General features: G+C 38.5%; 1 protein-coding gene across 9 annotated transcripts in view; it reads left to right on the top strand.

The window, feature by feature from the left end:
* The window catches only part of nrxn1a (neurexin 1a), a 153,732-nt gene that overhangs the window by 104,569 nt on the left and 34,023 nt on the right, over positions 1 to 15,140 (top strand). For all 9 annotated transcript variants that reach the window (XM_060896289.1, XM_060896280.1, XM_060896323.1 and 6 more), the window contains one exon: positions 307 to 426. In XM_060896289.1, coding sequence (XP_060752272.1) covers positions 307 to 426 — 120 coding nt within the window. The remainder of the gene's footprint in view (positions 1 to 306; positions 427 to 15,140) is intronic.

The raw sequence follows: 15,140 nt of genomic DNA, 5'->3' as shown, positions 1-15,140 counted from the left end.
TTTATCTAGCGTAAAGAAAATTCATCATAATATTCTACTGCACTTGATGCTCTACTGCACAGGATATGCAGTAAATCTGCAGTCACTTTGGATAGTGTAATCAGTTCTAGACTGGTGATGAAATGATAGAGATTCCTTACACGAGTTGTTTCCACGTTATTAAAATAGTCATTTTTCCAGACTGTAATTCTTATTTCTTATGATTGGTCAATCGACATGAATTTAAATGACTCTCTCTCTCTCTCTTTCTCTCTCTCTCTCTCTCTCTCTCTCTCTCTCCCTCTCTCTCTCTCTCTGTGTTTTCAGGTCCCAGCACTACCTGTCAGGAAGACTCGTGCTCCAATCAGGGTGTGTGTCTGCAGCAGTGGGAGGGTTTTACCTGTGACTGCAGCATGACGTCGTTCGGAGGGCCGCTCTGCAACGATGGTGAGTGAATTTATATGCCTCTTAAGTGTGAACAGATTCTGGAGACTATTAAAATCCTTCACTTACCCAGCTTGTCAGGCTGATTGCAAGAAATGGCTGTGCAAATGGTTTAACAGACACAGAGTGTCTCTAACTCTGACTGATTTGGCTGGGCTTTAAAAATATCCAGACTCAAAGGGAACATGATGAAATATGAGTTTCGTGACTAGTCTAGATTGAGTCTAGTTTGATGTGATGTGGAGAGAACAAAATATATGAAGACTTCTTTGAGGCCAAAGATTCAGGATAATTTAGCAGGTTTGAGGCAAAATTCTGAGTCTTTTGTGAGCAACAGATTCACTTGGCCAGTAAATTGCACTGTTTGATTAGAGGTCGTGGCTCTAATCAGCGTAGAGCATCGGTATTTAAGTATACAACCCAGAGATTAAATGGAAAGGACATTTATCTCCTGAACTAACTCAGATAATCAAGAAAGGAATTTTTTATATTTTTTCCTGACTCACACAGCCAAAATATATGTATGTATTGTAAAGGAGTTCATTATAAATCAGATACACAATAAAAAAAACAAATTTTAATTGTCTAATTAAACATAAACAAATAAATAATCACAACTAACAATTATAAACGCACTAATAAAAAAAATGATTCATTGATTCATTTTTAAGCCGTTTTGTTGGCTGCAAAACAAAATAAAACTAGCAGCAAACAGAATGCCACTCCGACACATTATGAAACAAAACATATTGCATCCATCCGGCAGCTCAACACAACACGCAGCTGCTGTTTGCTTTACACTGCCACGAAATATCATTCAATCAGCTCTCTTGTTGTTCAGTGTCTTTCTGGTTTACCACTAGGGGGCATTACAGGACCACACTGAGGAGTAGCTCATTTGTAGACTCGTATACATCTCACCACGGGAAAGGATTATATACTTTATAGATATTTTCCTTTGGCATGAAATTTATTGCTCATTTCCATGTAGTGATCATGTGTATGTTGTTTGGGAATCTGTTAGTGACACTGCTTTGTCTTTACAACATAAACACTTCACCTCGGATCTCTCGTGATCTTCTGATGTGCTGAGTGACAGAAAACCGAACAACACAAAGTCCTTGAGCTTTTTAAGAAACGGATGTGTTACCGCACTGTGAGCCTGTTTGCTGATAAGAGGCTGTTTTTGTTCTGGAAACACATCCATGCAGCTCAACTTGCGTCCTCTATGTCCCTGTCCCTGTCCCTGCAATAGAGATGCAAAAATGACTCTTGGAGGCTTCAGATAAGCAACTCTTTCTTATTCTTGCTTCATTTTCTCTCACTGCTCTCATTCATTTCATTCATTTTTTTCCTAAAATTCTTTTCTTGCACGTGGTCAGTGCGAAGGCTCGGTACACTATAAAATAAAACGAAGGAGAATGTGCAGTCGTATGTTTTAACACATACCACTGAGTCACGAACGCCTACACGTTCACATTTCTCGTTAACTGCCAAATCATTTTTGTTTCCTTTCACACCTACAGCCACGTTATTAATTTTAAAGGACAACATATTCATCAGCCATTAATTCCCACATGCTAAAGGATCGGTCACTAAATCAAAGAGAAGTGCATGATTCATGAGTCTCTTCCTCTGCTTCTGGCTTCTGGCTAGAGATTGTACTGTATTTTACTCTTTGTAAGATTGTATTCTCCTTATAATCGTAAGCACCCATGACAGATTCGACCTTGCTGGAATATTAGCCTTGTTCTCCAAAAGAAAAGTGAGTTCTTTGAAAAAAAAATGAACTCAATCATTCTGAAAGTAGCAGGGTTGTTAGACTGGATTCAGAAACTCTTGATTCTCATGCATAGCAGTATGAAGAGTGTACACAGAAAGTAATGTCTTCATGAAAGGGAAGCATACAGTCATTCAAACAACAACCACTCTTTATAACCAGGATGAGCAGAAAAGCATCTATAAATGCATAACATATTAAACCTACAACAGCAGAAGCCCACACTGTGTTAGACTCCAAACAGTTCACACAAGCTCACAGAAACGAGACCTCTGAATATTAAGAAAGCATCAGCTGCCCAGTTTCAATGCATCTATGTCCATTGTAGCCTCAGACTCCTGTTCTTAGTTCTTATACAGTGTAAAACTTATTTAAGTTAAAGAATTAGACCTTAAAGACTATTGTACCATAAATGGGTTTGAAAAAAACCCCACTGAGATTTTTTTTGTAAGATTGAGATTTGAGATGTAGCCACACAAATAATCTGCTGTAAATTTGCTTAAACAAATCTGTTTGCTAACTTTGGTGCAAAATATCTATCGGTATCTGTAGCAGATGGATTGGAAAAGGTTGAGCACATTAGGAGACCTTTTTTTACCCAATTTTCTCCCAGTTTGTGCACTGCCAATTTCCACCCACTAGCCCTTCCTTATCACACACTACTGCCAAATAGTGCCACAAAAAATGCCCACAAGTCTACACAGCAAATTCTAGCTTTTTCAATAAACTCTGTAAGCATCAAATATACTCTAGCAAAAGGAAAAAGTTTTCTCTTTTCTGTGGGTTGATTTTTCAGCTTTTTTAGGAGTTAAATCTAAACTCCTGTGGAGTTAAAATTCTACTAACATATAGAGTAAAATCGAACTCCTAACTATAGTTTGTTTAAAGTATAATCCTTTCATAGTCTTAAAAATCTAAAACACTAAAAATGGTTTTGGCTAAAAAAAAAAAAAAAAATACAAATACATTTGCTGCATTTGGTAGACACCAAAGTGTCTTACATTTATACAACTGACAAACTAAGGGTTAGGGCCTTGCTCAGGGGCCCAGGAGAGGCAGCTTGGTGGGCCTGGAATTCAAACCCACTGAGCTACTTATACTCTTGTAGCATAAAAAATAGTTTAATAAAGTAAAATGGCACTTTTACCTTCTAAATCCAAGATAATGCAGCTGGGTGCAGGAAAGATGTAGACCAAACAACTCCAGGGGGAGTTGAATCAGGCTCCTCACCACCCAGTGCATGAACATCAAAATATTACACCACATTAGAGTACCTTTAAACATCGGCTGTAAACTAAGTTAGAAAATAAACTCCCAAAATTTAACCCTTTCCCAAGTTTGTCTAACTCCGGAATATTCAGCTCCAAAAATTTGCTGTGCATGAAAGATATTTGGTATCTGATATCAGGGTCATTAGACTGAACTAACATCCTCAGTCCTCACTCAAATAATACCACATAACTGTTATCTATCTCCAGACAGAAGATTAATCAAGAGCTCATTCACAGTCCTCCTGCTCAAAAAATACTTTTTTCTAATAGAGGGAATCATACGCACAAACCTCCAACCCTGCACCCAAACTGTTCACCAATAGCAGTGTGAATATCCCATTTGTGTAATTATGTCAATCTGCTACTTATCACTTTCATCACTGCATACTCAATCTTGTTCACACACCCTCACAGCAAGCAAGTTTGTCAAGCAAACTAGCACTTTGATTTCTGTCAGTTATCATGGAACACTGTTGAATGTTGTGATTAAAAGGTGAAGGTGATGAGAGCAAGCCATGCTGCATACTACATGCTGATTAGCTGTGCGTAAGTGCACTTAAACAGACTGATAAGGTTCTGATATAGTGTGCTAGGATTTAAAATAAAATGACCGTATTGACATGATAGAGGTGAGGCTAGATAACGAAGTCCTGCTTGGAGAAATTAAATCTGATAGGTTTGTGCTGTGCAAAAATAGCCCTCTGCCCCTTTCCAATTTAACATCTTTTCTACAAAGCAGTGCATCATCTTTAATTAACTTGCTGCTATCAGCCATCTGCACTTTAATAAAAAGTCAATATTCTCAAGTTAAAGTGGATGTGGTGGTTGTGAGAGGTGGTGTGTTCTTTACTTTGCATATTTTCTGAAATCATTAGACAGATGTAAGGAGTAAAGTAAAGGAGAACTGATATTAATGCTAATAATAATAAATAGTTATCAAAAATACAAAAATGGACCTTTATTACAATAGAAAATGATTCAGTGCAACACAATGTAAGATGTATTCTAGTGCAAAGGTGAGAAAAATGAAAAGAAATCCAGGTAGATAAACTTTTTGAGTATCGTTGCTGTTCTAATTTAATGCTGACTAATTTAATGCAAGTTACTTAGATTTCGTTTTTTCAGCTTAACTGATATGAATGGATTTAAACATGGTTAAATTAGTTACGTACTGCTTCAACCACCAGGTGGCGCGCTTGTAAACAGGACGTCTACCTTTTTTTGGCTGTGGAAAATCCATTTCTATCTATATCGTATTATACCCAAATGTTTATACTTTATTTTATTTTATTACACCCCTATCATGCCAATGTTTTGTCTCATTTGCTTAAAAATATCATTTTTAGAATGACTTATTGTGATTTCTATCTGCCGATTGAATGATTTTTAAGACCCCAGTGAAGCAGCTCTAACAGCTCGACTTTGTCAGTTATAATTATGCGGTGTTAACAATCCTAATTGCAAGAGTGAGAGCTCTGAACATGGGAGGATATGACATGAGCCACACTTTCAGCTTTCCCAAGTCAAGTTCACAGCCCAAACACAGCCAGTGTTGGAATACATACCGTACAGTAATTGTAAGCTTTATTATTCTTTATATGATGAACATATGCCATATTGTTTTTGCAGGTGTGATAGTTTGCTGTCTTGGGACTTGAAACTCTAATTATTTAAGGTGGGTGTAAATTAGTGGTAGTTGTGATTTCCTGTCATGCCAGTTTAGGGGGGGTATAAGTCACTGTTTCTCTTTTGGTGCTAGAATCTTTGATATTTTTTTATCTTTCATCCAGAATAATGGTGCTCAGCATTTATCTATTATTTTTTTTTATCCTGGGTCTTGGTTTAGTGCTTCCTGAAGCGTTGCTCCCAAAGGCTACTATTTCCATTTCATTGGCTTGTCACTGTCCATGGTGCTGAAGTTCATACAAATGACTGGGCTTATGCTTTAAAGGTTTTGGGCATGCTAGGCACAGAAATTCATAAAATACTCACTCTCAGATGTTGTCAGAACAAAATTAATTTATCCCACTGAGTTTGGGGCAAAGTATGAGAATAGAACTTCAGCAGGGTTTAACTGTGTAATAAACCCAACCAGTCGTTTTCCTCTCGCTCCTTTTGTCTTTCGCTTCCTCTCTCACACTGAATCCCAGCTGAGCTGCACCTGCCCACTGAACCGCCCCCCTCTTGCACCTCTTTTCTCCTAACGGAGAGAAGGATAGAATGAGACAGCGAGAGGAGGCTGGATAAACAAGAAGAGAGTGCAGCCTTGCACAGCCTTGCAATCTTCCACGATAGAGGGGGAGGGATAGAGAAAAGTGAAACAGAGAGAACAAGGGAGAGAGAAAGAGGAGGGGGAGGAAAAAAGCCAACCGGGCTCCACTATTCTCTTTCTCTCCTTTTCTCGCTCTACTCTACTTATTTGCCAGGTCTGTCTGGCACAGACAGAGGCTGCGGTCCTCTACAGAAACTGGACGAGAGATTATTGTAAGGAGGGAATAAAGAGAGCGAAGAAGGGCAAAATTGGCTTCTCATCACTTCTTACGCTTCCTCTGACTTCGTCTTTGCACTTTTATCAGGAGCTCAAATTTTTCCTCCAGACTACAATATCTTTTTTCTTTCATCTACCACTGCTTTTTTTGTGACGTTTCACCTTGTGCTTCCTCCGAGAGGTGCTGTAGTCACAACCAGTAGCAGCCAGCGTGCATGTGTAACTGTGTGGGAGTGTGTGTGTCGTCTGGGGAGGGGGAGAAGCTCTGTGGATGGAGTTAAACGCTGCAGCAATGATCTCGTTGTGTGTGGCACTAGCCACTTCGCTCATCTCTTTCCCCTGGGCTTGAGGGATGCAGCTTCCACTCTATGGCTTGCAGATTGAGGCTTTAGAGTATGCCAGTAAACTCCAGGAGCACTGGGAGAGCGCAGATGAAGACTTCTCTCACTGTTCTCCCTTCAGATCTACTGGAATATTGCCCTGGATTCTCCTGTTTGCCAAATTCATTCTTTCTCCTGATGGATTTTTACTTTTGTGCAGAATGTAGAGCTGCTTGTTCTGCTTAAATGCACCATAATGACAATCCCAGATACTTGAAGAATTGTCCAGTCAGGGTGGATTTTATTGTGCTATTTCTTTGGTGGTCTGTTGCAGACGTTATCCCCTTGCACGGTAAGAGTAAAACAGCATGAGTGAGGACATGAGTTGCCAGGTGTTCTGAGTGTTCCCTGCACTTGTGCTCAGTAAATGGACTGTGGAAGTATGTGTAGAAAAGCAGCGTGTGTGGGGTCCAGTGTGGCTCCTCTTCGCCTGGGCTCCACTCTGCTCCCGCTAACACTGTGCCTGGTCCTCTGGGAGCCGTTCACAGCCATCACCTCAGCCACCACTCTGTCTGAGGGTCAGGAGAACCATTATGAAGCTCAGGACATGCATCATGAGAGATCCCATGCCTCCCTGCGCTCAGGCCACAGTGCGTAGAGTTTCTCTTCATACTCATAAATGCTTGTCTGATTACTCATCATCCTGTGAGAGGGAGAATGACTGCATGATTATAAGTGGGGATGAAAAGAAATAGAAGTGACCATGCCATTTGCTCTCACTATATAATGATTCACAGAAGAATGAATTCTGTCAAGTTTCTTGAACCCAATTTGTCCCTCATTTTGATCTATACAATTTTTTGTTTGATACCTGAAACTCCGATTACTGTATGGTTATATAGTCAGCATGTGCAGTAAGTAGATATATGTGTGTGTGTTTGTGTGTGTGTGTGTGTGTGTGTGTCTGTGTGTGTAATGCAGTGCACAGGCCAAATTGAATGTCCAAGGTTCATAAGGGAAAGAGACAGGCTTTTAAGAGACTGTTAGACTCCAGGGCATTGAGACTTATTTGTACACTATGCCTGTTATTCCCCTCTCCTTTAAAACTCATTTCCAGCATATTGCTATAATATCTCATTTGCTTGCCCTCACAGGGTTTGTGCATACTGTAAAATGGACACCTCCAGCCTTTCGCCTCCTAGTCTGTTGTTGTGTGTGTCGTCGCAACTCGCAGTTTAAAACTCTCAGGCCAATTTACACGCTGTGTGCAGAGGAGCCCGAGCTGTCAGGCTGTGATGCTCTAGGCTTATATAACAGGACCTGGCTGCCTCTCACCATTATTTTAACAGATTGAACTCTGATTAAAAAAGAAACATTATTGTGCCCAGGCAGAAATGCGTGAGGAAGTGAAAGTTTGTGATGTGAAAGGAGTCATTCATCATGCTTTCAGAGTTAGTATCTCTGGTTTTCCGTTAATGCTCTTCTCTTTCTTCCTCCTATATCTATCTCTCTGTCTTCTCCTCATTTGGAAAATGTGTGTGACACAGCTGGCATCTGTAATGGCTGGGCGTGCTGAGATCACTGAGCCACATTGCACATGTGTGTCACCCTAGGCAGAGAGGCAGCACATAAAGATCTGATGCTTCTGCCTCTTCACTCCCTCTTAAACATAAACACGCAACACACACACAAAAATACACACACATACACACATACAAACTCAAGAGCCTCTTATATCCACCCTCAATATATACATCGAGTAGCCACTCATTTTACAGATGATAGAAATCCCACACATACTCGTATTATTCATTGTCCATATAATCCTCCTAATTTAATCTTCATTTAATCTTAATTTAACCCCCTCACCAACACACACAGACACACACACACACAATACATTTACCAAATATCAGATTTTATCAGTATATACACACTTCACAAAATTCAGCTCTACACCTACATGCCTGCAACATTTAATGTTAATATTCAGTTCATTCCAAAATGAAATGCTTCTATTCAATTCTTAAGGCCAAAATAAATTACTTTTCACAACTGATCCGTGCAAGTTTTCCAAATGTTTTTTAACTCTTCGCTCCACTGCTTTGTACAATAAAACCAGCAGTGTAAGCACTGTAAGCGAGTTCTCTCGTCTCTTTAATAACCATTTAAAAGCTACCATTTAAAAGCTATTACTCATATGGTATGTTGTGCACAGCACTGAACCGTATATGTGTGTGTGTTTGTGTGATTTCGCGTGAGTTCTCTCTCTTTCTCTCTCAAGTGATTAGATGCAAAGTGAATATGAAAGCAGGAAGCGAGACGAATTATGGCCCTTAACTCTAAGCTCCTACAAAGTGTTTTGATGTTAAAGCTATTTCTTATTCTTATTCTTATTCTTTTTTCTTCCTTTTCGTCTCGTTCCCTCCTGATTTGTTTCTCTGTTTCTGCCAAATGAACAAGCTGTACATGTTTCTAATGTTGCCTTGTTAATCACTGTTTAAGCTCCTTATCTAATTTCACATTCCATGGATCAGAAGATAATACATTAATGTATATGTGAAGATAGAGAGGCGTCTGAGCGTTTGGATGGATAGCAGGAGTGTAAACCTCATGCTTTGATTCATAAGGCACCGATTCAGTATCACTTAAGCTGATATGATATGACACAAGATGATTCATGATTCAGAAGAATTGATATTTAACAATACTACCAAGTCAATTGGGATTTGATACAGTGTTACTTGTGATTCATTATCAATAATCAATATTTGTATTTGAATTGTAGATAGTAATACATTTTAGATTTCATTTTAATTCAATATTTCACACCGAATCTGCTATCATATAATACAACACGTGTTTTCATACATAAGGCAACAATTTAATATTTGACAATACCACTGATTTATTAGGTAATTCAGCTATGATAACACAATAAGTATTTCAATTCATAAGAAATTTTAACAAAATTTTAACAAAACCTTTGAATCTGTTAAAATACAATGCAACAATTTGATCTTACCAAAAGCTCTGAATTTACTAAGATCCAATAAAATCTTATTTTTGATTCATAAGGCAACAATTTGAACTTTTACAACAGCTCTTTTTTTGATACCTAAGGCAACAATTAGATTTAGAAATATCACTAATCTGCTATAACATTACGTCATTTTTGATTCATGAGGTGATTCAGTGTTTTTTTAATGTCACTGAATGTTATATTACAAAATACGTATTTTGATTCATAAAAGAATGATTCTGTATTTGACAATGCCACTGAATCTGCTACCAAACAATATATTTTTAATTCATAAGGAACCTATACAATCTTTAACTATAGCCCTGAATCTGCTACGACATTCTACGAAACATTTTTTCGATTTATGAGTCAGTGATTCAATACTTGACAATAACTCTGAATCCGCTATGATACAATAGGATACAATTGTAATAAACAAATTTAATATTTGACAATATTACTAAATCTGCTATGGAATAATGCAGCAATTCACTATTTATTCATACCACTGAATATGTTACTATATGGAACTGCTACAGTACAATCTGGTACAGTTTAGTCATTTCCAATCAACATGTGCTGAAGTTTGTTCAGAATAAGTGGCAGGATGGTTACAGCTTCAGGGGCTGGTGCCAGCTTACATTTACAATCAGTCATTTTAATAAAGTGTTGCAGTATAAAGCACTTTTGTTTATCTGCTTAACCTAACTGACAAGTACTGTACACCGAAGACTAATCAGGTGGTAGAAGTGTGTAAACAAATATTATGTCATGCTTTCAATGAACAAAATACAGCTAATCCTAAATTCACTGACGTTTACAAGACATACAGCACTAGTGTACTTTACATAGTATACTACTGTATAAAAAGTATCATTCTCATCATCCAGGCTACTAAACATATAATATTATTAGTAATAATTACTCTGCATGTACAGCACAGTGTATTGTTGTTGAGTATTTCTCCACACTTGATCAGGAAGAAATACTGAATATCAGAGTTATAAGGATATAAGAATGAATTTTCCTGCTTGGAAGAGTTTACTCTTTATTGTCTTGTCTCTGTGGTTAAGATGTGATGTGTGTGAGTTTTGTATGTGTGTGTTCATGTGTCTTGTATGAGTTTGAATGCAGGTGTGTGTTTTGTATGAGTGTGTTTGTGGGTGTACATATAGCATGTGGGATACATGATATAGTCACATGACATGCTGACTCTCAAACCCTGTCCCACTCTCCCAGAAGGAGCGAAGGAGTGAAAGAATTGAAAAAAGTATGTGTGAGAGAAAGTGTGTCTATGTGTGTGTGTGTGTGTCTGTGAGGGGGGAAGGCAAGAGATCCTCAGCTGTGAGGAGTTGTGGTGTGTAATCTAAACTCAGTGAGGCCGAAACCCCAGAGAGATTTCTCATCCTGTCACTGTAACTCACACTCGCTGAGCTTAGAAAATCTCAAAGCATGAGATAATTACAAACACTAATACACACACACACACACATTTTTCTTTTAAAGTAATGTAATTTCATTAGGGAATTTTATGAAGAAAAATATTTCTTTCTTTCTTTCTTTCCCTATCTCTCTCTCTCTCTTTCTCTCTCTCTCTCTCTTTCTCTCTCTCTTTCTTTCTTTCTTACTCTCTTTCGATCTCTCAATTTTTCACAGCTCTGTGTTTTCTTTGGGCTCCAGCCAGGCTCATTAAAGAAAAAGAAAAAACCTATAGCCAAGCAAAACAGCAGCTGCTATAAAGTGTCACAACCGGCAGCCCAGAATAACAGTCATGGCCTAATTGGCCCTGGAAAGGTCAGCAGGGGAGAGAGAGAGGGGCTCTGCTCCTGACCACAAACCCCTCAGCTGCTTTTAATGCTGGAGAGCAGAGAGGAGAAAAAGCTGTCTTTATCACATGGGGAGATCTGAGCTTGCTCTGGCCGGACTGTGTTATCATCCTGCTTTGTGTGTGTGTGTGAGTGATGTCTAATTCCACTGAGACAGTATGTGCCTTGAGCAGAGTAACAATGGACCTGACAGAGCAGTGTATTGTTATAGATACTGTAGAATGTATTTTTACAAAATGAGCTTCATATCAGAACCTCCAGCACAACTGGGAGACGATAGGAACTAGCATTTCCACAATTGTGAGGTAATTGTGAATGTTCACCAACATATGTGATGTCCAGGGAAAATTCTTCAAATGGTGAAACTTGAATAGTTCTTAATCTGTATGAGGATCACACACTTGGCTTTTAGACATCAAGTGTCACAGGGCTGTTTTTACTTACTGATTTTTATTTAATATACATGACATATGAGTCACTTATGAAGGAATACAGCTCAGGAATGGAAAACATTTCCACAGTATTTTAATTTTTTTAATTAATACACTATGAACTGTTTCCACTAGCTATTTCATTCAGCCTAAGTGACATGTGAATGATTTTCCAGACCCTCTGTACATGTATGATGTTCATGCACCTGCCTATAGAACTCTTGAAGTCTAGCTGACGTTAAGAGGCTGAAGTCAGCAAACCTTCCCTACAGTGTGTTTAAGTGTTTGAGTGTGCTGGCAGGATTATTGCAGTAAGGAAAAAAGCCCATCACGCTCTGTGCCTGCAGGTCGTAAACACGACGGTTTATTTTAAACCATCACCTCAAGTCGATGACCAGCCAGGCAGTGAGAGACAGGAGTCAGATTTACGAGTGTCCAGCAAACTCTTTATGCTGATGATCATAGTCAGCAAGCACACACACACACACACACACACACACACGTACCTCGGGTGGCCAGTGTTTCGCTCAGGCTGCTGTCTGTAATTACCCAGTTGGTCTGAATTTCTCTGGCGTCAGTCTGATAATTGGAGCTGCAGTAATTCCCTTTTTAATGGCCTGTATATTATTGTTGAAGCATCAGTTTTGTATGTTGTTTTAAAAAAAAAGATAATTTTAAAAAAGCAGATAATTTTAAAAAAAGGCACAATAGTAATAAACAAGATAGTAATATTTGATATATTTAGCAAATTTGCATGTCTACCACATTTACAGGCGTATACTAATAAACACACTGTTTGTACTGCTATATGTGTGGTATATCTGTCTTACCACATGCATTAACATGGCTAAGTTGCCCAATGTGTTACATCTAACACTAACACATCTTTATTACGGTATTTATTTAGTATGCTTTGATTAGTTTTAGTTGTCCAAATGAACTTGGCATTTAGGGGTCTTGAGTATTTTTGGTTTAGCATTTTCTTGCTTTGAGACCAAACAAATGTCCCCAGAAGATTAACACTGTCATGTGTTCTTGTCATCATGGAGACTCCTGACAAAGCACTACAGTACAGTGGACATAAAATATTTTGTCAGCAGACTTAGCTAGGAAATGCATTACAGTAGATTTGTTTTACAGTGTCCTCTTACTTCCATTCTTTCATCAGACAGACTTCTCATTATGTCACTATTGAGTACTTTTGATTTTACACTAAAACACACACGAACATAAATTGCTCAGCTTTTATATTTCTGCCATTCACATGTAGAGAATAATCATTTGTTCATATAGATTCTGGCCACCCGGTACAGAAGTGGTGTTATAGAGTGTAATATTAGCTTGTTCGAGCCTCTAAGCCTCTGGCAACATAAAAAAAAAAAGGTTTCTTAATTTAATTTTTCAGCACGTAAAACATATTAGGTTTATGATGGGATTCTGGAGGGCCAGGTAATATCTGTCTCATTAGAGTATTGCTCCAAGGCACTAACACACTGTCCTCGTTTCTCTCCTTTTCTCCTTCTCACATTTCTGGTTCTCACGTCTACATCTTGTGATTGACCTTTGAGTGTTGTTGAAACGTTTCTCCACAACTAGGGGTCTTTGATAAGCTTTGGACCCAGCTGCGTAGCTGCTCAAGATGGTGGGACGTATTTAAGAGTCTAATGGTTTGGTTTGCACAGAGTCCATGCTTCATTTAACAGCTTTAGAAAATAGACTTCAGAAAAGAGCCTTAACCCCATTAGACTTCAATAGTCACCAATGGGCTTCTAAACCAACTCTGGCATAAGGGTGAAAATTTAACAGAGGAGGAAAAAGAAGAGATAATTCAAGCTCGCTGCAGTGGAGCAGCTCTATCACATGAATAGACTGAATTGGACTTTGTCTTTTGGTTCAGCCAATTTCTACTTTTCCTGAAGGAATAACAAACATCTAGGATTCCAAATGGCATGACGGTATATTTAATGAACGTTAAACCAGTATATACTTTATACTTCATAATAATCCTTGAAGTACGTCGCATGCAAGAACTACAATCTACATGTCATTTGAATTCAATTCACTCAAGGATTTGTACACAATTTTTTGTACACTTTAACCCTCAAAATGTGTTATGCGTTGATCATAAATCCAAGAGTGATGCAGTAAGAATATAACACACTGACGTTAAGCTGGATTTATCTAGAACAGGAGTTATTGTTAAAATGAAGTATACATTAATGACATAACTATCATAAATAGGTAGTTTTTTGGTTTGATGCTGCCAGTTAGGAAGAGGATTTGGGGGAAAATATTAATATTAATATATTAATTTCTGACATATCAAAGAATATAAAACAAATAAAGTGACAAGCTATGTAGCTGTTGCTAACAGCTAACAGAGCTACTGTAACAGTAGTTTTGCCCAGAGGCAATAGATATTGTCTGTAAGTTATTAAAATGCAAAATTGTCTAAGAATTTTAGAAAGAAAAACAACATAATAACCTAATGATTGTGACAGATTTTTCCTCATCTGTAACAGGTTGACTCTAGGTAGCAATCTTTCCTCGTGTTGCTAGGTTATTCATTGTGATACTATCACACACCAGTTTTACGAGGAGAGAGATTTGTTTGTCATATTTAAACAGGGAATGTTTCCTTCTTGCATCCCTGCTCCAAAATGAACCATAACTATGGTTATTAAAATGCTGGTGCTTAAACACCGTGTACTCTACAGTGCTTTGGAGCAGGGTTTAGTACTGTATGCATAGACATCATTTCACAGCATCTATAATTAATTAGCATCTACTTTTAAGTGTGTTTGCATACAGATCTGACACCTGAGCCTCATTAACAAGCAAAGCTCCTGTTTTCCTTTAAAAGTGAAGAAGGCTGTTTCTGTCTGAGTGCTGTTTCTTGTCTCAGTGAGGAAAATGTGGTTTTGTGTGTGTGTGTGTGTGTGTGTGTGTGTGTGTGTGTGTGTGTGTGTGTGTGTGTGTGTGGATGTGCAAGAGACCCTGAGGGTGTTTGTGGTTGGGGATATGGGCTGAATGCTGACACGGTGTGAAAGGGTCTCATTGAAATGCACACAGTCTTTCTGAAAAACAGAGAGTCAACACAAAGGGATGGAGCAAGAGGGAATAAGTAAAGAAGCGTATTAGGAAATATGACCATCTAGGCCTTAAAACTTGTTACTATGGCGGCTTTACTGCAGGATGTTAGCACTGCGGAGAGCATCAGAGCGCTTCTGGTTGATCTAGAGCTAAGCTGCACAGCTGTTCCTCCTGCTGCAGAGGAGACGCTGAGTTGAAATGCATCTCACATCCCACAGCTCTAGCCTAACTAGCGGTTTATTCTGTGTTTTTGCCCTGAAGCACCTGGCATGTCATGATTTTTACACATGCTTATTACTATGGAAGTCACGGTGGATGAAAAGATCTGTTGCAGGCACTGGACTAATGAGATCAACTCCATTAACAGTAATATACATCATCAGGCTCGAATGCAGCTCCCGCTTTTAATCTCATCCTATCTCTCAAACCGCTCCATCTCTAGCTATGTCTCTCTTTCTGCCTTTTCCAAATATGCTCCATTTTCCT

This window comes from Tachysurus vachellii, chromosome 2, assembly GCF_030014155.1.
Source record: "Tachysurus vachellii isolate PV-2020 chromosome 2, HZAU_Pvac_v1, whole genome shotgun sequence".
Classification (NCBI taxonomy): Eukaryota; Metazoa; Chordata; class Actinopteri; order Siluriformes; family Bagridae; genus Tachysurus; species Tachysurus vachellii.
This window is presented reverse-complemented; position numbering and strand designations above follow the sequence as displayed.